This window comes from Anopheles coluzzii, chromosome 2, assembly GCF_943734685.1.
Source record: "Anopheles coluzzii chromosome 2, AcolN3, whole genome shotgun sequence".
NCBI lineage: Eukaryota > Metazoa > Arthropoda > Insecta > Diptera > Culicidae > Anopheles > Anopheles coluzzii.
This window is the reverse complement of record NC_064670.1, coordinates 45,788,856-45,811,194: the sequence shown is the minus strand read 5'-3', so window position 1 is coordinate 45,811,194 and position 22,339 is coordinate 45,788,856. Positions and strand designations below refer to the sequence as shown.

Below are 22,339 nucleotides of genomic sequence, written 5' to 3'. Positions count from 1 at the left end.
TATTCCGCTCTTTTTTGTTGTTCTTCTTCTTCATTGGTACACAAGAACCAACAACAAACAAACCAGCACGACAGTTGATTATGGGAAATTGTTCTGCTGTGAAAAATGTCAGCGAGTTGTTTGTTTGTTCAGTTGTCTAACTAGCTATCCCCGGAAGGCACCATGCTTCAAAACGCACTGACGAACTCGCTCGGGTGCTGCACACATACACACACACACACACACACACACACACACACACACACACACACAAAAACTGTATGACATGGGGATAGGACAGAAACCGACAGGAGGATGTGGGAAATGACACGGAATAACAGAAAAGTACCAACGGCGGAGTACGGCTGCGACGATGGCGTCCATAGTGCACAGTGGTGTAAGATTTTTTCTCCCTTCCCTCTATTTTTCTCTCTCTCTCTCTCCCTTACCTTTGGTGTGTAAGTTTTACACGGTGTAATTCCATTACAGTGGCATGCTCGTTGAAATGATTATAAGTTTATTTTCTCTCCAGCTGGTAGTGTTCCGTTGTACGGGACGCAACAACCAGAAAAAAAAAATGCTGTAAGTTCATGAGAGGCGATTGTAAAAACATGCACACAATAGCAGCGTTCCATTCTTACCGGTGTGGTCCACCGGTCCGCTAAGGGTGTGCGGAAATGGTTTTGGGAAATAAATATTTAATAATTTTACATGCAACTTCAACCGTTGCAGCTCTAAAATCTTTTTCAAACCGGTGTAGTGAAAATACCATAAGCTGCTGTGCTGACTTTTTCCATCATAATGTGACACGGTATTCGAGAGAATCCAGAAAGACAGGGGGAGACGAGGGAGGAAGAATAAAAAAGGTAGATTGTTTCAATTTGGATCGCATTTTTGCAACTTTAATTTCTTTTCGACATTATCTGCCCGTCGCTATTTTCGGTCCCCTCGGTTCTGTTTGCTCATTTTCCTTTTGTTTCTATGCCCCACTATGGTGCTATGGAGAAGCGGTGTTGCACGGCAACTAAGGACCTTTGCTGGAAGTATCCATTTTTTTATTGCTATTTGCAATTTTATTATTTGTGTAGGACCAGCAGGGATGGGAGCAGGCTAGCTGGCGGCTGGACTGTACCGTACTTGTGGGCTATAATGGGCTGCGAGATAGGTTCGCATGTGCGTTTATGTGTGTCTGTCTGTGTGTGTTTCTAAGCGGAAGTACACCGCGTTCATCACTGCCTACTACTGTCACTTAAATGGCCATCGCTTTTGCCTCAGTTTCTAGGGCGACCAGTTGAACAATGTATTGTCGGGAAGCTGTTAAAAATCTCATTTACATAATTTAATAATCGTCCAACGGGAAGAGAACGAGAGTGGCCTGTTAGAGCCACCTGACACCTAGCCACCCTACCGTACAAGTGGCTGGCTGGCCCTAGTCAAGCAAACTGCGTGACTTTGGCGAGTTGTTTAAGTGAAAGCTTCAAATGACCCAATCGAGCAACAAGCCGCCACCAGATCTCGTGAAGGTGGTGTAATGTCTTTTGCTGCGTAGCTTCAGCTCAAAAGTTCTATTGTTTTTTACCTTCCCTTATTTTGTGTACCTTTTTTTCGCGCCCAAACGGGGTGTGCTTGCCTTTGGCTAGTTTTAAGAAATGGTGAAAGAATTTACTTTAGCCGAAAAGCGTTGAAATAAAAGAAAATGAGGTGGAGGAAAAATCAACCAAAATTTCTTGCTTTCGCTCCTATAGCGAAGAAAGGTACGAAATATTTGGTGTGCCCATGAAAACAAAGCGTTGCATAGGAAGCAGAGGAAACTCGTGCAAAAAAATATGGTAGAAAAATTTCTAACATCGAAAACACACCCACACGTATATACGTATTTCCGACAGCAGTCACCTATTCTGCCTATTGGTTTTTATTTGTTTGCTTGCGCTCCGAACGAGTGGCCCCATCACTCCATCGTCCCGAATGGAAATGAATAAAGGATATCCAGTCCAGCTTGAGTGTGTGTGTGTGTGTGTCTGTGTATGTGCGGTTGGTATCCTCGCCAACGCCATCCCTCCATTGCTGTATTGGGACGTTTTTCCTCTATTTGACCGACTTTCGGTACGCCCAATGATGAAATACCTTCGACAAAGGGCTTTTTCCCTTGATGCGCCGACCAGAGCCAAAAAGCATGCCCCATCCCCCTCCCCTCCCCTTGAGCTCCCGTTGCTCATTTATGATGATGGTTTAAATTTTCATTAAGTTACATTCCTTGCTTCATCCCGAAGCGGTGCTGCTGCGCCCGGCACATTCCATTTTTTGGGCATTATATTTCCAGGTAGTTAGCCCGTTTCTTTCTATTTTGCTTATTTTCGGCTGGCTTGGTGGTGGTGGTGGTGGTGGTTGGTGTCCTTTTGTGTCGGGCGAGATCTTTTCTTTTGGGGAGCACATTTTATCTTACTTTTTTTCTGGAAGTGGAAAGAAAGTAACGTTTGCCGCGGGTGTGTATGCTGAGGAGGGGGAAGAGAGATGGTCCCTTAAGGCTTACTAAGGCATGGTTTGCTGTTGGATGGCCTGGGTTGACAGGGGATCGACTCGGAATGGTTTGAAATTGTTTTGCAAGCTAAAATATGTCAAGCCAGCGAGCGATCTCCCGGAGGAGGCTTCAGGTATTTTTATGACAGCCTTTCTGGAGGGAAAGGATCAAGAATGGGGTTTTGTTTTAGTGAAACATGTTTTTTTTTTTATAGAGGCTTATGTGTCTATCGAACCATTGTTTGTCCGTTTTTCGGTAAAAAGGTGTGTTCGGGTGTAATGATAATTTTAATACACGCCAACCGATAGTTCGTTGTGTTGTTTAATATTCGATTGGAATGTGTTTATTAATGTACTAACAGGCAGTTACGAAGTGACACGAAAATCCTCTTGTGATGGCACTAAGTACAAGGCTATTTAATAAAAGCTTTCATATCACCTCATTGGATTGGAATTCACCTTCAGGAATGCATTTTCTTTTCATCGATCATCGAGCGAACCCATCCCGTGTGCCACGGGAGCTCGCACCAATGTCAAAGAACCTTCTCCTCCGAGAAACCAATGATGTCATCATCGCTGTCTCTGATCGTTCTGATTGTGTCGCGGCGCACCGCTCAAGGTGTTTTTACCGTCTAACAAATAGAGACGGACGATCACAATAGTGCCATGCGGATGGCGCATACGTTAGCCATCGAATTAGCATATTTAACTTCCACCTTCGGGGCCTCCATTCCTCCCCCCCCCCCCCTGTACAAGCACCCAGCGGCAACGGCCGGTAACCAATACCGTGAACCACCGTTTCCTTTTTTGTGTTGGATTGATCAGTCGTATGATCGTGTAGAGTTGCTTTTCGGTGAGCGATGTCGTCTTACATCATCGGCACACAGGGTGGCTCGGTTTGCTTGTTTGAATGTGTCACGCGTACCTGTCAGCTGTCAAAATTCGAAAAAAAAGAGAAACATTGCTTCGATTCCTACTCATCATGAGCTCACCATGGATAGAAGGTTGAAGCAATGAGCAAACAAAACTAAAAGCCGTACCTCGTTCGAACACAATGAAGAGCATGTATTGGTTGCAAAATGTTTATTTGTAAGGTGAATCTTACTTATTTTATTTCTAGTAAGTTGAAGTATTGAAAAACAAGGGTAAAAGAATAAACAATGTAGATTTTTAGCAGCTAGGCCGTTTGCATCCATTTTTGAGAGAATCATTCAAAATGTAAACTAGAAATGTATGTAAGCACATAAAATAAGTCCCAAAGCCACAAAACAGATTAATTTTTACTTTCCTTTTTTTGTGACACGAAGCAGCACAGTTGGCGACACAAAAATAAATCCCCTCGGCCTGTGTGGATCCCCCTCACGAGCTCCCATTGCTTCCCTCCCTTTTTCTAAAGCTCCGATTTGTGCCTGTGAGAAGAAGATATTTTGAAGGCTGATTTTGACCCGGTCACCATTGTTCGCCGGTAATAGCTAGAAAAAAGGTTTGAACCGGTTGAGATTAAGTTTTCCTTTCAGCCATCTTTGATTGAATCAGTTCAATATGGCGTTTACTTCGGGCCCGTCTGACGGCTGAGTGTGACGTGGCAAGAAAGGATAGTAAAATTAATTTCATCCATGGAGATCGTTACTGCTCCATCCCCTCTCCAACCCAACATGGGTGCGCTTTTCAACCACCTCGAGCGGGCGTGCCTGCCGATAAGGAGAGTGAAAAAGAAGCGGGAACCGAAACCGGGATTGAGAATAGTTAATAGTGCTGACGGGCAAAAGGGATTTGTATGCAAAAGAGAAAAATTGATGAAAATTCTCGAACCTCCCGTTCTCACTTGATTACTTGACTCTGAAGAAATGAACAAATGACAACAGTCAAATCGGAATTCTTCTTTGACGGGGACCGCAAGCACAGAAGTTTCGCAAAATATTATGTTTGAGAATTCTTAAAGAAGCAGAAGAGTGAGAGAGAGAGAGAGAGAGAGAGAGAGAGAGAGAGAGAGAGAGAGAGAGAGAGAAGATACAGCAGCTTTACTAACGATAGCAGCGGTACTGTGCCACTCTAAAGAGTAACATTACGCTAGCCAAGAAAAGTCATAAAGCCCTTCCTGTTCTCGCAGGAGTGAAAAGCTTTGGCAAAATTCTGGTAACGCTGCGGCGCTTTGTCCATTCTCAGATGCTGCTTTCTGCCACTTCCCCTGGTGGCATAATGGTGTAATGGTACCGGATTTTCGGTGCCTCTCCATCGCTGTGTGTATTGTAGGTGTATCATTTTACAGATTTTTTGGAGAGTTTCAATTTAATGATTTCAATAAAGGTCATTATCGTTTCGCGACCGTTTTGCTGTCGTTTTGGAAGGCGCTCGCGCGCGCGGTGTGGTGATCGACGCCTGAATTAATTCTGTACTTTATGGTACAATCTAGTTAATTTCATCAACCAGTGCCGACCCGGGGATGATGCCAACGGAGGGAGCAGTAACAGAGCTATTCAAATTAATGTAGATTGATTAACAAAGTGTTTTGGGCGGAAGAGAGGGAAAGTGGGAGGGTGTTTAAATGGTTCTTTAAGGTTTGAAATATAAGTGAAATATAAGTAGATAACGATTCTCCCAGAATAGAAATTAAAAACAGAAATTAATTGACAATGTCGGAGGGATGGAAATTCACGCGTTAGTCATATGGTTTTATATGGTAAATGGTTATTGGTATTTATCGAAAATGTATTCAATCATAAATTTAGTTCATATTTAATTAAAAAATATCCTTCGCACGGTCTATTCTGGTTATGCTAGTTATTAAAAGATTAAATGATTAAATTATAGTGTTCAAGCTTTTATTTTTGTTTGATTCATCAAAATATCTGTATTGTTCTTGAATATTACAGAAAAGCTCATAGTAACTCACCTTCTATATAATCAGAAACGGTTGATGTAAGAGTACAAAGAGACCATTTCCACCGTTTTCTTCCTTACTCCATACTTAACGGCCGGAAGAACGATTTCTGTAGTGTTTTTCCGGCTCACTGTAACCAGAAAATGTAATAGAAGTACTATAAAAATAGGACGATGGGCATATGTACGTATGGAATTTTCGAGTAACCTTTATTTGTCCTATGACTCTACCCAAAGCAAACACAAGACACGCTGACCGATACACGTTGGTCCAGTCTCGCCGATCGAACTTCTTCGCTGTGAATGGGCATTTTGTTTCAATTTGGTCCCTCCATCCTTCTGGAAGTTGTAGTATGCTGTTTATCGGCCTGGGACGAGGTATTTGGAGTTTGGCGCACTCACATTAACGGCCAGTTGACGTTAAAGGTGGGTCAATACTTCACCGCACCGCATGAAAGGGCCACCGTCTTCTACCTACCGTTGTTACCGTCGCTGTGAAGTGGTGGCAAATCTTTCGGCCACAATGGCGCAGTAGTGTCGTTGTCGGCGTCTTAAGTGTAGTCAGCTTTACCTTTTATATGCCCACCCACCGGTTCCCTCGACCCCGGTTATGTGTGTGTGTGTGTGGCGGTAAAGATGATGATGCTTTTCCGGTGTGTCTTGTTCCGCTTGAGGTAGGAGATGACTTGAGCTCTTTTAGGAAAGGAAACAGGCAAATGAGATTCAATTTTACCTCCTTCGGCGCCCGGGGTGGGTCCCGTCTCGAACACGGACACAGTGCTCGAGCTGGGAGGAAGTAACCATCGCCAGAAAACAGGATAAATGAACCCATTAGGAGACGAAGATACGATAATAGATCGAAGCACTTAGCCCACCGGGCGCATGGTGGGTGAATGTGGGGGAGCAAACGAAAAAAAAGGCCATTGCGATGCTTTGGGGCATATTGGAGGCGAAAGGAATTAGGAATGTGTAGGAAAAGGGGCATGAGCCCGGGAGAAAATTCTTTTCGAGAAATGTTTCCCTTTTTCGCTATTCTCTCCCTATTTACCCACGTAAATCCGTTCCTTTTGTCGCGTTTGTTTTTCCCTGTCCTATTGGGTGCAATTGGATGTTTTGTTAGCTATCCCGTATGGTTGAGTTAATGTGGGTTGATCGTTTTTACTTCAACCGTGTTCTTGGTTGTTGCTGCTAGTTTCAGTTATTCTCTCTTGCTTCATTTAGTGACAGAAACACGCAATGGTGGGAGTAAAAGTGAAACGAAAAATTCAAAATATCTTTCCGACGACTTACTTGAAACCAGGCGTATTTTACTTTGTTTTATTTGTGGACGCTCTGACGTTCCCTAGGCGACATCTGGGGGTTGGCATTTTCCTCAATTATGCTTTTATTTCCTGCAATTGTATTTGTTGAACGATTATGCATAACCTGAAGCGAGGGGGATGGCTCAACCTAGCACAAAACTGGTAGAAATCAAATTGACGCCTACGGGGGGTCAGTGCTACGAACCCAGATTGTGATGGTAAAATGGTTGGTACGACAGGTCATTCAATGTCTCAATAGTTCGAACGCTAGCGATATTTATTTTAAATAAATATAAAATAACTTTTCATAACTTAATGCGGTTAAGATGTATTGTGCAGTATTTTTTTCTTCTAAGAAATAAAGAAATTATCAAACATTGCTTGTGTCCAGTGTGCAAATGTCCAACATTATACTATAACGTTTGATTTTCTTTAAAAGATCCATGCTTAAACTACAGCAAACGGTCAGAAACATTGTATCTACAACAGGAATCATCAGCTTGCCTTTCCAGACTGCAGCTTAACTGGGTAACCGAAGCGCTACAATGTTGCGCGCATATTTTTGCATCATTAGCATTCGATACGTACAGTGTACAGTGGATTTTTGAGGTCAATTGCGTAATGCGAGCCATTTGGAGATTCTGCACGCACTAATGTCAGTACGCCGTGAGACCCAGTTGTCAATCCCGCAGGGTTTCGGCGATGTAGCGATCCGGTTTGTGCTATTGCTCGTTCAATGTTATAATGTAACGAAGGCGTGATGGATGATTGTCCCATATTCTGGTGAAAGATAATCGTATAGCTTAGCAGTTCACAGCATTTTACTGATTTCATGCACCAAACCATGCGTCATGCTTATTGATGTCCATTTGATTGATTTTATGTGTTTCTGTCTGGGTCGAGATGTGTAATCATTTAACGATACCCCTTAAAGAGCCCTTTTCCGGCCCTGGATAAACTTACGATTCTTATTCTAATCCTTGTTCTCGTTCAAGCCGGTCTAGTGGGGTACAGTCGTCAACTCATGGGTTCAAACCCCCAATGGACCGTGCCCCCAATACGTAGAACTGACTATCCTGTTATCTGTAATCAGTAAGACACTGAAATCCAAGCCCACGTAGCACAGGCAGGCCTCGACCAACAATGGTTGTTGTGCCTAATAAGAAGAAGAATAAGTTCTCGGTCAAGCCCTGGTTTGAGTGACATGGAGGTGGCGTTTCATGCCGGTTCTGGTCAGAGAATCGTATCGAGTAACTTCTTGGATTATTTTTCTTTTAATTTGCAGGTGCTTGTCCTTTGCTCTATCGTCTAATTTTTATATCTTGAACCACCATTCGATTTCTAGTGCTAGAGCTGATCATTGCACTAACATCTAACATTTTCCTTGTCCTTCATATGTACTATAGATACTCAATAATTGTACCATTTATTTACAATGACTAGAAATGTCACTTTTATTGATGTCTTTGTAGCATTTTATTATACCTTGGCTTAGAATGTTTTGTATCATTAAATAAATATGTTCCTCCTTTTACGAATGGGTCTTTTCTTCAACTTACAACAAAAGAGGGCTAAACTATGATCAGATGCAAATATTTGCACATAAACCAAGAATGTCTTCTTTGGATGCAACCTTGAAAGAAGCTCGCATGGGCAGAGATATCGTCAGCGGGGCGCAGTTAGTGATCGTTGAAATATGGTTGATGTTGGCTTACTTCGTTGCCCCCGGTCCTCTTGCCTCCACTGCGTGTGTTTGTATTTGTGAGTAAAATCGCGAAAGAGTGAGAAAGAAAAAGCATTGCTCACACCACTCGCTTTGATGATGATGATGATGATGATCATGTTGACGATCGTATATGCTGCGAATGATGTTTGGCGAAGCGTGACGATGGTGGTACCAGTTGTGCGTGTATATGTTTGATGGTACGATGGTTGTGTGGTTGCATGGTTCGGCGATCACGCCCGTCTGTCGGGACCGGTTTTTGGTCTGTGCGCGCTGTGTTACTGCTCACCTCAGCATGGTGGATCTTCGCCTGGAGCAGCTCGCCAATGTGGCCAATTTCAAGGTTAAGTGCGCGTCGTCGTCTTGCCTAAGAGGTTTGCGAAGCGAGAGAGTGTGAGTGTGCTCGATCGCAACCGGCCGGTTTTTTTTATTGATATACGGCAAGTTCAGCAGTATAAAGTTGCCCGTGTGTGTGTGTTGGTAGCGCTTCCGTTGCGTCATAGCTATGCTGCACCGATCTTACATTTGTTGAACGTGTACAACTTTTTGCTTCCCCTTTACTGCCGGGTATGCCGATTTGAGAATCGCACCCCATGACAGGTTTGGCGAGAATTGGTTGGGCAAAATTTTTGAATTTATGCTGACGTTTGGAGAATGTTACCTAGCTGCTGTTTGTAGGGGTAATCCATGTGCAACGTCCATGAGTTAGCCGGCACTAAACCCGGGGAACTGGTCCAGTTAACATTTTCTCTAAATGTGTACCACACTGCTAAACGGGCCAGAACGAAGCAGTCGTCGGACAGCCTCTGTGTGGTATTTGGCCTGGGGCGCGGGCTATGGTACAAGGGGAGACGCAAAGCAAGCAAGCATATGATTATCTGCGAATAGATGTTGGTTTCGGGGCGGGACGGTTTTTGCATATGTGTGTGCCTCCTCCCCGGCATTCAGTGGTGTGGTGTTGAAGCACAAATTTGCGCTAGGTCAATGTACCGCTCTCCTCTTTTCCACCTTCAAATTCTTTCACGTTGGAGTTTAAGTAGAGTTTTGTTTGATTTTTTGTGGATACAATTTGTTTGAATTTGTTTTGCTTCGGACAACACTTTGTGTGTGTCCTCTGAAATAAGTAAGGAATTTGCTGTTTTTAATGACTAATGGTTTAGTGTCTTTGAAAAGATAGCTATAAAAGTATTAATAGCGAAATGATTGATTATCGTTGGTATACATGTTTTATGTAACATTAGGTAGTAAATGCTATAATTATAAATCTCAGTAAGAATTCTATATGCATTGATGATTACATACAGGAGACCCTCGAGATACGACCCCATCTAATTACAACGATTTTGATTTTGACAGCTCTCAGTTGTCATTTAGCTGAAATTGATACATTTGGGATTTGAGTTTAATGGAACTTGAATATTTGTATAATGCAATCACATTTTCATACTGAAAAGTATGAATTCTAGAAAAAAAAGTATACCAAACATGCACGAATTTCTTCGTTTTGTCTCTTCAACCTCGGTTATAACCAATGTATTGAAAGGTATTCGATGTAGGACTTACACCTTGATGTGAGACTTTTTTTCGGTCCCAAATACAGTCGTATCTAGGGGGTCTCCTGCACAGAATTAGTAGAATTACATGCTTGCAAAATACACAATATTAGTATAAGAAATAGGAAATGCAAGCCTTTTGCTATCTACAGAACAGTAGAACAGTAGGCAAGAACGAACATTACTTTTCTTGAAGATTGTTTAAAAACTAATTGCGGCTGCGTACATTAGTATCGCCTGTTGTCCATGAAAGTTCAAAATCCTTAAATTGCAAGTAATGGTATTATTTCCTAATGTATAATATTTATTAAAGACGGTCTGGTGGTACAGTCGTCATTTCGTACGACTTAACAACATGCCCGTCATGGGTTCAAGTCCCGAATAGACCGTGCCCCCATACGTAGGACTGACTATCCTGCTATGTATGGTATCAATAAGTCACTGAAAGCCAAAGCTCACTTCACCTCACCAGTGGGTACAACGGAAACGGTTGTTGTGCCCAAGAAGAAGAAGAAGATAATATTTATTCGTTATATTCCTAGCAAAATATCGCTTTCTTATTGAACAACTCACACACACAGTCAAGCATAGGACGCTGCTTAGTTATCTAACAGAGATACATTATCCAGCGATACATGATAAGGTAACCATGAAACGTGAAAACTCCCCGACATGTCCATATCCTTCGGGGATTCTCTGTCAAACATACCATTTGCGTTTTTTGTTGTTGTTTTTCCCCCCTCCCCACCTTTTTGGTGTGTGATGTGTGTCTGCACGTACCTTTGGCTGTGTGCCGGTTGCGTGTCAGTACTGTAACTGTTTTCCCCTGCCGACTATACCGTATGTCCCGCTGAGTCGTTTTTGCTTCCGAGTTGAACGAATATGGACATTGCAGAAACACACTGTATGGAACGTGCGGATGTCAGTTTGAGTTTCGATTTCAATACGTTTTGGTCCAGAATGTATGCTCCAGCGTAAGAATTTTCCTTCCCATCAGCGCGCTACAGTGTACGTGTGCTGGCTTGTTGCTGGATTAGTTCTGATGCTGCAACGATACCGGTTTCAATTTGGCTTGGTGGGCGGCGCAGGAAGGCATGCTTGATAAGCGCGTAGCTATCTAGTGGACAGTGGTTCGATCGTTAGGATGATATTTTGCGAGATGGTTGGTTTCATGGTGGAAAATGGAGCATTCATTGTAGTTTTACAGGTAACTTCCGGCGTGATGTACCGGTGCATCATTGCATCGGATGGAAGAAAACCACGATTCTTTGTCCTTGCTCGTTATAATCTGTTAGCTTTGGTAGCTTAGGACGTTTGTTCGACCATTTGTTTTATTGTAACTGGCGGTATGGTTACACTGCTAGAAACACTAAAGTTCCATTTTGATTGGGTGTCGTGATGCTATTTTACTGGCTGCTATATTGTTATCTTTTACATTATAATTCCATGTACTTAATGGAATTCATCCAAAATTATGAAATACCACCCAAAGAATAAAGCAATGGACTTAAAAGTTAAATCGGAAATTGCTTGCATTTCTGCACAGCCAACACTGACCAGTGGCATCCATGTAGGATCAAGGAGAACAGGTTTTAAGCGTCGTTAAATAATGCTTCTTCTCTTTGCCACCCTGTTCAGTGCAAGATTTTTTTTGCGGATCGACTGTTCCACTATTCCTCCCTCCCTAACAACCCGTTTATAAATGGCTCAAGGTTTAGGGAGACCTGAAAACCTGTATTCCTGTTCACGCCACCACAGTGCAGCAGTATTCGGGTCATCAATGTTGTACTTGCACGATGTGCACTAAATACTGAGCAAAAAAAAAAGCGTATTCATGGCCATAATAACGGCTATAAGATGATGAGATAGGCTCAAGTCAACACCATGCTATCATAACTCCTTCCCGTTCCCTTGCGGCTTTGCTGCGTGCACAGGGCAGTACTAGTCAAAGATTGGACCGTTCGGAAAATTCCGGAACTGGGCGAAAAATTCAAAAATTCCTTATCGTAATTGTTACGACATAATTTCGCCAAAAATTAACTTTCCATTTTATGACTCTCGTCTTGCCTAACTGCGGCCCACCGTAGTGGGTTTCGTGTTTGCAATTTTGTTTTGCTCAACACACTGTCGCACAAAATAGTTACACGCGAAGCGCGCCCAGCACGGTGCACTTTTATTTGTCGAACATTTTTCATATTTTATTTTTATTTGTTGCGTCTCGCTATCGCTTCTCTGCTAGCTGGGGTTGCTCGTTGCTCTGTCAGCATATTTTCATTAGCATTGCAGGCAGGGCGAGGGATGATCGTTTGTTTCGCGCTGTAGTGTAATGCAGTCTTGTTTTATGCGCACTTTCGGCGGACAGACTAAGAAAAAGCGAAACCATTCGCTTCTCGCTGTCCATTTATAGAGATATTTTCGCTGATCCGAGCGCAATGCCGCTGTGTTTAATTTGTTCGCCATTAACTTACCATCCTGCCTGAACGGCGACAGCGATGAAAGTTTATGTTTGGTCGTGTGTTGTTGGGAATGGTGGAAAATGACTGGAATTAATACCGTTCGTAGCGGGTGTATCGGTTTTGGTGCGCCAGGACGGAAAAGCAATTTTAATTTGTTTTTCTACATATTTCATTTACTTTGCCGCACCGTTGTAGATACAGTTCCAATTGCTTATCGTTACCCGTTTGTAATCCTAGCTTATTTTTCCATTACCGAAATGGTACAACTGATGGTGGGTGGCTTTCTGGTGTAAATTCAAAGTGGTAAAGTCTTCTCTCATCGTTTAAGGTAAAGTTCCACGGCATGGCAAGGATTTATACAGAGTATGAGCTCGAATACACGATTAAACGTTTTATGGGCGTAGGCTATGTTTCGTAAAGTATTTATTAAAATAAGTAAATCTCTTCTGGGTTGTTTTATGCTGTAGCATAAGGTCGTGGAAGCTGGTTTTAGGTTAGCAGCGTTTTGGTGGTAAAGGATAGAGACAACGCAATATTATCACTGGGGAGAAGTCAAAAGTTCATAAGTTGCTTTGGATTTGGTCCGATGCAGGAAGAAGATCCGATGCAGCAGGAAGTCAACTCTACGTATCACTAGATGGACTCATGACGAGCTGCACAATTAGACGATTCGATACCCATTAGGCCATCGGAATTTAATTGAATTAGTTGTGCATGCATTTACAACACAAGTGACAAACCACTTAAATACAAGAGAATTTTTACAATAGCAATCGATAGGAAATTACATTTATTCGAACATGTTCAATTGTCAGTTAAATTGCAATTTTATCGTCCAAACTTCAAGTCTAGTTTGTACTCTTCATTCGACCGCAATTTTTTTGTTTCAATCAACAATACTTAATTAATGTTCAAACTCGTTCTCGCATACTGTCATTTGAAAGTTCTGCCTGTGTGCATGTATGGATGCGCATTGCTATTGTATTGCTTGCTGCTATATTGCTGAACGAATCAATTAAACAGCTCTAAAAGATCAAAGGCGGAAAACAGGTCTATTCTAGCAACATTTCCCAGCCATTGACAGGACGGAATAATTAATTGCACCCCGACAAAGATCATTTCACCTGGAGGGTCTAAGCTAAAATAGGCCGTTCTACAGTTGTAGACACGCGTGTGTGTGTATAGTGCCTGTAATTTGCACTTGACAAAAATCAAACACATTTGTGAAGATGGTGTGCGATATGTTAGCGCAATGTGAACTTTGTTCTACCATTGTGTTGCTTGAATTAACGTTGTTGGCGAAGAGCGAGCCCTGTTCGATGTGCCCTTCCGGCAGTTGCTTTCAATTAATCAACTCAAAACATTGTGCAGACAGAAGACAGGATAGGATGGTGGTGACGGGCGCACTCAGTCGGTACACGCCACACGGAAGATGAAGTGAGTTATCACAAGCACGGGGAAGATCATTAGGCAAGACAATTCGGCGAAGCGCGTATTGACGTCAGTACAGCAAACTACTTTGGATGTAAAGGTCGTTTCAGGGGAGTTTACTCGCGGAGGTTAATGGGGGTGGTAACTATTTCTTGCAAGCAGTACTTAAGTTGCACCTATTAATGTGCGAAGCAAGTAGCGTCAACATATACTCCCGGTACATCTGATATCCAATTAATAGTGGCTTTTTGTACGGAACGCATAGATGAGTGTGCTCAGTAAGGGTGAATTCTTGTGGCAGGCTCCACAGCTACATCATGTACGAATATGATGCATTCGGCGGAAGTATAATGACAATATGGGCATATACAAAACAATACAAAACAATACATTTTAATAGTTTAAGGCTACAGTCAGAATTTAATAGTTGTTTAACTATTTTTGTTCCAGGTAGAGGCCATGATGTCCTGCCCCCTTCCATTGCCATTGCCACTACTTCCACCAGCACTGCACGCAGATTTCCCTCCGGTGCACATCGGAGTTAAGGTAAGTTCGACAAAATATTGAAGGAATATCCCTTGTCCTCCAAACACTCTTCTAGCGTCCTGGGTGGTCATCATAACGGGAGGGAGACTTTTAGCTGTGGGTGTAGCAAATTTGAGCACCGGCGAAAGTTAACAGGTTTCGGTTTCGTACTCAGCTGCATTTAGAAGCTTTTGTGGTTGTGGCTTGTACGCCCGGAACACGGTCTTAGTCGAGGAGGAACAGTAACTGGGTTGCTTAAGGAACAAAGTAGAGTGAAAATGGAACGATGCAAGGCATTATACCACGGTTGGCTTGCTATAGCGTTGTGGTACATCAGAGCTTATCGAACATGGTTACAGCACGGTGCATGTGTGTTCGGCATCATCTGATGGACGTTGCTGTACAACTGGAATGAGCTAAACATCGAGATGTGATGGTTGCTGCTAAATCTTGGCACAACCACCACCACCACCAGGTCTATCTGCTCTCCGGTGTAGAGGAAGGAGAAGAAGGGTTACAGCTCCGTCACGGTGGGTCAGTATTTTCCTCCATTAAGGATTATGTTCCTAGCCGCGTGCGATGGCTATGTAGCGTTTCGATGCCACTCTTATTGAGCTTTGATGATAATAACAAGGCGAACCTTTGGTGGGGTGAGAAGGATAGTAATAATTAGTTTCCTTTTGGGGATGGAGTAAATCCCTGTTTTTGGAACATAATACGCGGCCAAGTCCCCAGAGGGGCCTATGCCTGAGTATCGCATCGACACGACACGTTGCGTCCTATGCAGAGGGAAAACGGCGTCGCTATTCACTGATAGGTGATCAATTAGTCTCGAACGCTTCGTCCGGTGAGAAGTAATGTCTGGTAGACTGGGACATCTTTTTGGCGCGTATTTGGGGGTTGATCATTCCCAGAATGTGTATGTTAGAAGCCTTTTCAGCTTTCAGTGATGACATCTCTTGGGGTCGACAAGTACAACACGAGCGATGCGAGGAAACTATTTACGTTCCACGGAATCCTTCTCTACCGTAGTACATGCCAACGGTGTGCCATTGTTTCCCATCGCGGAAAGTGTATCGCAATGGATAAACCAATGGGAAGGATGGGAATATTTGCTTCTTTATCGTTCCATAGCGCGCCGATACTCGGTGTTTTAGGCGCATTCTTTTGGTGATCTATTTCCGTGCAAAATAGATATCACTGTGTTGATTTGATTGTATTCATATACACTCACAACACTGACACATACTAGAACCAAGGACACTTATAGACTGGGTATAGCTGGTTAGGAAAAAGGGAGGAAAAATTCAATTTAACTCACGTTTCTCGCGCCTAGTATAAGGCCTCTGTCGAGCATCGATTTTGCAACAACAACAAAAAAATGAAGGGAACATTGGGTATCGGAAAATGATTGAACCAGAACAAAAATAAAATAAACTAACTTACTATCACCCATCCTTCCTTCGATCCGTGCAGGTGGTGCTGGCCAGGGTGGATGTACGGAGATTGAACGATTTACATATTCAATTTAGTAAACAATTTCGTGGCCTCCCTGGGAATGGTGTGGGCGAGACATTTTGTGGTGCCATAAAGCGGGAGAAAGAGTTTGCCGCCGCTTGTTTGATAGCATCAATTTTCGCTAAACTTTTTCCATCGTCGGCGCGCGGTCGGTGGTTTAGTTTGGCGGCGCGACCGTCGAACCTGGTCTCTTGGTGCATGACTGACAGTGGATCGTATCGTCGGATGATTGATTTCGCTGTCGATGGGGAGAAGGATTAGGATCTGCCGATCGAGGAAAAATAGGCGATGGTGCGAAAGATCAATGAACACATTTACATGTGCAGAGAAAGTTTGTTTAGCTTATTTTGTTAAAACTTTTTTTAAAGTGTAATGAATACAGGTGAAGGGACAGGTTTATGCTCAATGTAACACAAAAATGCTGTTAATAAAATCATATCAAATTGTTAGGGGTTGTTTATTGTGCAGTAAGAGCAATGCAAAGTGTAATCAAAATTGTCTCAAAATACGCAAAAACTGTTTAAACAATAAATGGCTACAGCAATAATCTTGTTGTGTTTTTTAGAGAATAAACACTTAATATTCAAGTACAAACATTATTTGTTTATTGACTATGTATTCCAAAAATTTTAATATTTAATTTTTTTGGGGAACAAAACAGATTTAGAATTATATTTTGAAAGTACCTTGACTGTTAAAGGTGTATTATTAAAAATTAAGATAAAATAAAACAAATTACTCGTATTTTAATCAAATTCTCATTATCAGTAGTAAAAGTAATAGTAGTGGTAATGTATTTCTGAGATAATAATTTGTATTCTACATTGTCGATTGGAATTCGGTAAACTTTGCACTTTTCCTCGCTAGTTGAAACTTTGTTTGGCTTTGCTGACTGTAACATAATATTTTATCGATTTTGGAGTAGGAAATTTGAGCAGGAAAACATTTGAATGAAACCTACTTCACAATCAATATGAAAAGTTTTAACTTAACTTATTTCCAATATAATTTTTAACGTTATGGAATTCCTTTTCAGTCCAATTGTAAGTCCATAAACTTAGAATTTTAATTATTTCAACTAATTATTTGAACGAATTATTTTAACGTTTCTAATATCAAATTAAGTTGATTTGTTACTCAATAAATGTTCAGTGCTACCGTCTGTATTTAACCTTTCCAACAAAACATAAATCACCATAAAAATCTACAGTTTATTTTAATCATATCTCAATAACCATGCGCCTCCATTTTGGGTAACACAATTCCTCTCCAAAAACTAAAAAGAGTTGGTTTGCTACTTATTCAAGCACTGATACCACCGTGTTGGCAGGTGTGTATGGTTCGTTTATTCAATGGGATGCTTTTTGGTTGGTATTCATCCATGCCACCATGCATCTACGCGGCCAAATTAACTTTGTCCACCTTTCGCCTGTTGCTACGGAGTTTAAACCGTACACAAACGCTCAATGCCATGAAAGCGAGTCAACCGGAGAATATTATACCGAGCCTATCACACACGAACCAGCTTCTATTGGAACGCGGCAGTATCGCAGGCCTGGTTCATAAATTTGGAGCCCTATATCGTTGAAATATTTATGTGAATGATCTTCAGTCCTTTGCTGCTGCACGTCTTTTGTCTGGTGAGGTACGGCATAGCTCGATTTTGGAACTTTTATCTCCGGCTGGCCTCCTTGAGGTACGGAGTGCGTGACTGTTTCCTGTGCCAGTGCTGGCAGGCCGCGGAGCCACCTGAAGAAACTCATTTTGTATCTATTTGTTAAAGGTTATGGCACTTCAGTGTGCACTCGTGTTGGGGACGGGACTAGTGAGAAAGTTGATACGGAACAATCACATGCGAACGCGCCTTTCCTTGTGGAACATTTTTCACATTTTTTTGCCGGTGATATAAATCCTTCGAAGACGCTTTGTCAAAAAAAAAAACAAGATTCATTGGAGAAGCCCTTTACGACTAATGTTGTCCTTTAGCTTGCCGTTCTGATAGCGCGGCACATACTTACACATACACACGCGTGGTCAGATTACGTGAGCAGACTACGTGATAAGCAGCACATGGTAGGGTGGGTGGAAATGGATAAATTTTCACCGTCATCCAGGAGCTCCTTCATGGTTCATGTCCAGGGTGCTGGCTGGCAGGCAGGTAAGGAAGCATATAATTGTGCGTTGCTTTATTGTCCTCAGCAGGCCGTCCGTGCTATGGATCCGCGTCGGTTTTGTCAACTGAGAACACCCTCAGAATTCCGTGACCGTGCGCGCATCACGGTTTGCTTATCACACACACACACATGCACACGGTGTTGTGGCTGGTGCAAAATTCCTTTCATCTTTGTCGGTGTGACAAAAGAAAATGAGCTCAAAATGGCGTAAAATTGAATCACCGCTACACCTTTCGACCTCTCGCTGAGATCGCAGTAGAACTGGTAGCAAAAATCGTGCCCTCTTGTGGGTGTTCGTGGGTACAGCTAATAAGGAGAGTGAGAGGTGGAGTGTAGCTGAACAAACAGCGACCCAACTCAGAATGCGAGGATGATGGTTGGATGTCTCGGTGGGTTTCAGCAGCACGATACGGTCACATCGTGGGTGAATCATTTCGACAAGCACTTGCTCTCCGGTGTGCTCCGGTGTGGAAGATTTAATTGATTTTGAAATAGCACGTGTCATAGGATTTGACCCCTGTGGGCTGTAGATCACTTTTTGTCAGGCTGGGCTGCTTGAACGGTTCAAAAGAGGGCAGAGAGTGTATTATGAACAGTTGTTGCGTGAAGCTTATTAAGAATCTTGAGATTCTTAAGCATCACATGATGAGTAAGTGTAAAAATGGCACAAGGGCTCCTAAAAGCTGTTATTAACCGTGGATTGCTTGTTTATTAATATGAGTTGAAAACAGTGTATTGATTTTAAGAAAAAAAAATTATAGCAAGCACGTCCTAAATATGTTATTTGATTTAAAAAAGTGTTGCAGCTTCCAGTGTTTATGGTAAATTAATTTCCATCCCTTCATCATTATCGTGCACTCCAATTCGCTGCATTTGTTTGCATTGCTTTTTTGAGGAAATCGAAGCATCAATCTACAAAATTGTTTTATTTGTTCTATTCGGACTTTGATGTTGTAATTACTGCCATTGTATCCCAGATCTGATGAAATGGATTGCATACAAAATATGCCACATCTCACTTGTTGGAGTTGTGATTCTCAAGTCATGGTATTAAAGATGTGCATAATCTATATTAAAATAGTGAATTTAATAAGTTTAGTTATTCATTTAGTTTACTTTCTCTGTTTTATTTTTAGTATTAAAGGTGTTTTTTTTTGGTTATAATTTTATTAAAATATTCGTTTACATTCATCGTTGAATTAAAAAATGATTCTCATATTCCAAGATTCTACCGATTTCTCCGTGTGCTGTTGGGCTACCGTTTTAATACCTAGGATATCGTTATGTTCTTAAATACAGGCACAGTACTGAGCATGCATGGAAAAATGCTAAAGGTTCATAGCAAAGAGAACATACCCATCTTACTCGTATCACATTTACGGATGAACGGAAATGTCGTAAAGAGCTCAAAGCTAATCGAATCAATCCATACATCAGAAATTACTTCCAAACAATTAAATATGAATTGGATTGACATCACAACCTGAGAGCCGGCATTGCCGTTACTTCGTTAGAAAATCGGAAAATCGTCGTGGAGCCGTCAACGGTTTGTACCTCCTGGCCGTGTTGCAGAGCGCCTCAGATTGCTTCCAACCCGTCAAGCTTCTGCTCGCCTATTGCTCGTTTGTGCTGCAAAGATTTCCATCTCCGTCTATTTTATAGTGGTGAAACGTCGTGCCTCCCCAGGTGGGAGATGGATTATGGTACAATCCGTGAATATCTACAATCAGTAGAAGGTGCGGCCGGGTCTGGCAAGCTTGGCCATGGTTCCTTGCTAGTATCTGTTCGTTCCATTTTTTATGTGTGTTTTTGAAACCAATCTGGCTTGGCAGATTATTGTAGGTGACAGCAGCCGCTATTCAGCGGGACTACCAAAAAGAAAGAAAGCAAAGCGTATAAGTGGGCTGAACGAAAAAAAAAAGAAATTGATCCTTTCTCGAGAAGGTAAAATAAAATAAAACCATCATTTGTTGCATTATCGTGATGTTTGTTGTCGTCGTTGTTGGCGCCTTATCGCGTGGTTGAGATTCATGCACACGGACACACATACACACCCACATCCTGTGTAGGCCTCCCGGTTCTGCAAAGCCGGCGTGAGAAGGTTTTTGTCTGCTTCATTTTTATGGCCAGCGAACGATGGATCGAGGTAGCGGAGGGCACAAATCCAATTGCTGGAACATGGGTGCTGTGCACACGATTTTCCCAATTTTTATGCGCTTGTGTTTTTCACGGTAATTTTCGATTCTCGACGCGAGCGAAGCACGGGCGGATTGGAAAACCTTTCTGCGTTTGCAGTGCGCTGATCTCTCGACTGATCCCCTGAACATACGCACACGCAGTTGGTCGTAAAATGGAGAGACGATTTTATTAATCGTAAAACAATGCATGCGCTCTAACATGCTTGTTGAGAGCTCTAACTTTCTAACACGCTTAATGTACGGTGTAGGAAAGTTTTAGAACAATTCGAAGAACAAGTTTGAAGATAAAGTATACTATTAGCTAGACATTACAGCTCAAATTAGCAGAAGATAAGGTTAATGAGTTATTAAAATTAGTAAAGCTAAATGAAACATCTGTTCCTAACCTGTATGGATTTGTTTGGATCATTAAAAATGCCAATCGTTTCAATCCAGTTTTGAAATATTCAACAGAATCCAGTGTTGTGTCATAAAGATGTGTCAATGGATCGTTTGCAAAATATTCGTATTAAAAATGAACGTACTCAAAATGTAATTTTCACGTATTCATTTTTTGTCATATGATTGTTGCAATAGCCAAAATTTGTTGCCAAATTTTCGTTCCAATCCGCTCTGTACAGTTCAGCTTCAAACGCTATAATCATCTGCCCAAGTACGTGGCCAGCGAACTAGTCCAACCGTGAAGACATGCAATATCTGCTATTGCCGCTGAAAAAAAAAAACGCACTGAACCTTACACTCGCACCTGCATGATTTCTCGGCTCAGAGCGCTCCTATGCATCGCCCTGACCAGGCATCAAACGGGAGATAATTGCATTTTAGCGAATAGAGGAGAAACGCGAAAAAAACACAGGAGAAAATACGTTGAACGTTTTCATGCATGCTGCACGAAAGTGGCAAGGTCTTCGGCAAGGGTAAACCACCATCGGGCTTATCCGGAAGCGAAGGTTTTACGTGTCAGAAACGCTTCAAATCTCTCCCGGGTGTGTTGGGTAGCATCACACGATGCAGAAACAGGTCGGCAAAAACTCATCATTTACACCCATACAAACGCACGCTGATAGCCACCAGAAGAGCTTTCAATGCAACAATGTGGGTATGTATGTATGTATGTGTACCAAGGTATATTTAACGCAGTCTGGTAGTCTTTTTCAGGCTTCCCAAGGCAAAAGGGAAGCATAATTTAGCCCTGGTTGAATTTCTGGACCGATTTTTCTGCTCGTCTTTCGTGTGGGCGCCAGCCTTGCCAGCGAAAGATTTATCTGATGTTTTCATGCGTAAAGTACAAACTAATTACCCGTTCCGTAGTGAGTGCCCCAAGGGGGGTATAGCTCTGCAGATGCAGTTTGCAGCATTGCGATGGTTTGAAGGTGTTTGTTTATGCTGTTGTTGCTCTTTTTTTCCACTCTCGGTTTTACGAATGATTGCACACGTGTCCCCGAAACCGGCCGGTCGGCGGTGGTGGTGTTATCAGCTATCCACCGGCAACCATAGTTGGCGCAAATGCCAAAAGAAAAGTCTTCACCTTCCACGCTGCTACCCCGCCGGTGGCAGTAATTAACGTGCACAGTTCTTCTTGCGTCATGCGAAACTGTGATGGGGGTGTCGGAAAAGAGGGTACTTCTCAGATTGCCATGCCGTGGGGCAGTAGTTCTGCCAGGCGGCCGTGTATTGCTCGTTTGATGTTTGAGCCTATGGAGTGCGGCGTAGCGCGTAAGAAAATGCTTTCATCTGCACGAATGGATCAGCTTACCGGCTCAGCCCGCTAGGATGGGAGATGCTCTTCAATCGGCATTACGCTTGTACTCCGCTCGTCACGGTACGGATCACATGTAATAGTAGAGATGATGAAACCGAAACACGAAGCGAAGCCGTATGCCGAAACCCTTTACATACGTACGGTTCGGTCCGAAAGGAAGGGTAATGTAAAAAGATTCGAACATGAAAATGATGATTGAAAATGTTTGAAAAGTAAGTCAGATTCGTGTCTTCCTGGTCACGGCACCATTAAATGTGTTCGTTTTTTTCATGCTGATTGGTGTCACGTTAAGAATTTGAGTAGTAAAGCCAACCAGCTGAGGGTA

The 22,339-nt window shown here is 42.4% G+C and overlaps 1 protein-coding gene across 8 annotated transcripts in view; it reads left to right on the top strand.

The window, feature by feature from the left end:
* LOC120952998 (polypyrimidine tract-binding protein 1) overlaps nucleotides 1-22,339 on the top strand; it is a 225,712-nt gene that overhangs the window by 55,821 nt on the left and 147,552 nt on the right. For all 8 annotated transcript variants that reach the window (XM_040372637.2, XM_040372636.2, XM_040372635.2 and 5 more), the window contains one exon: nucleotides 14,291-14,386. In XM_040372637.2, coding sequence (XP_040228571.1) covers nucleotides 14,300-14,386 — 87 coding nt within the window. In that variant the 5' untranslated portion in view covers nucleotides 14,291-14,299. The remainder of the gene's footprint in view (nucleotides 1-14,290; nucleotides 14,387-22,339) is intronic.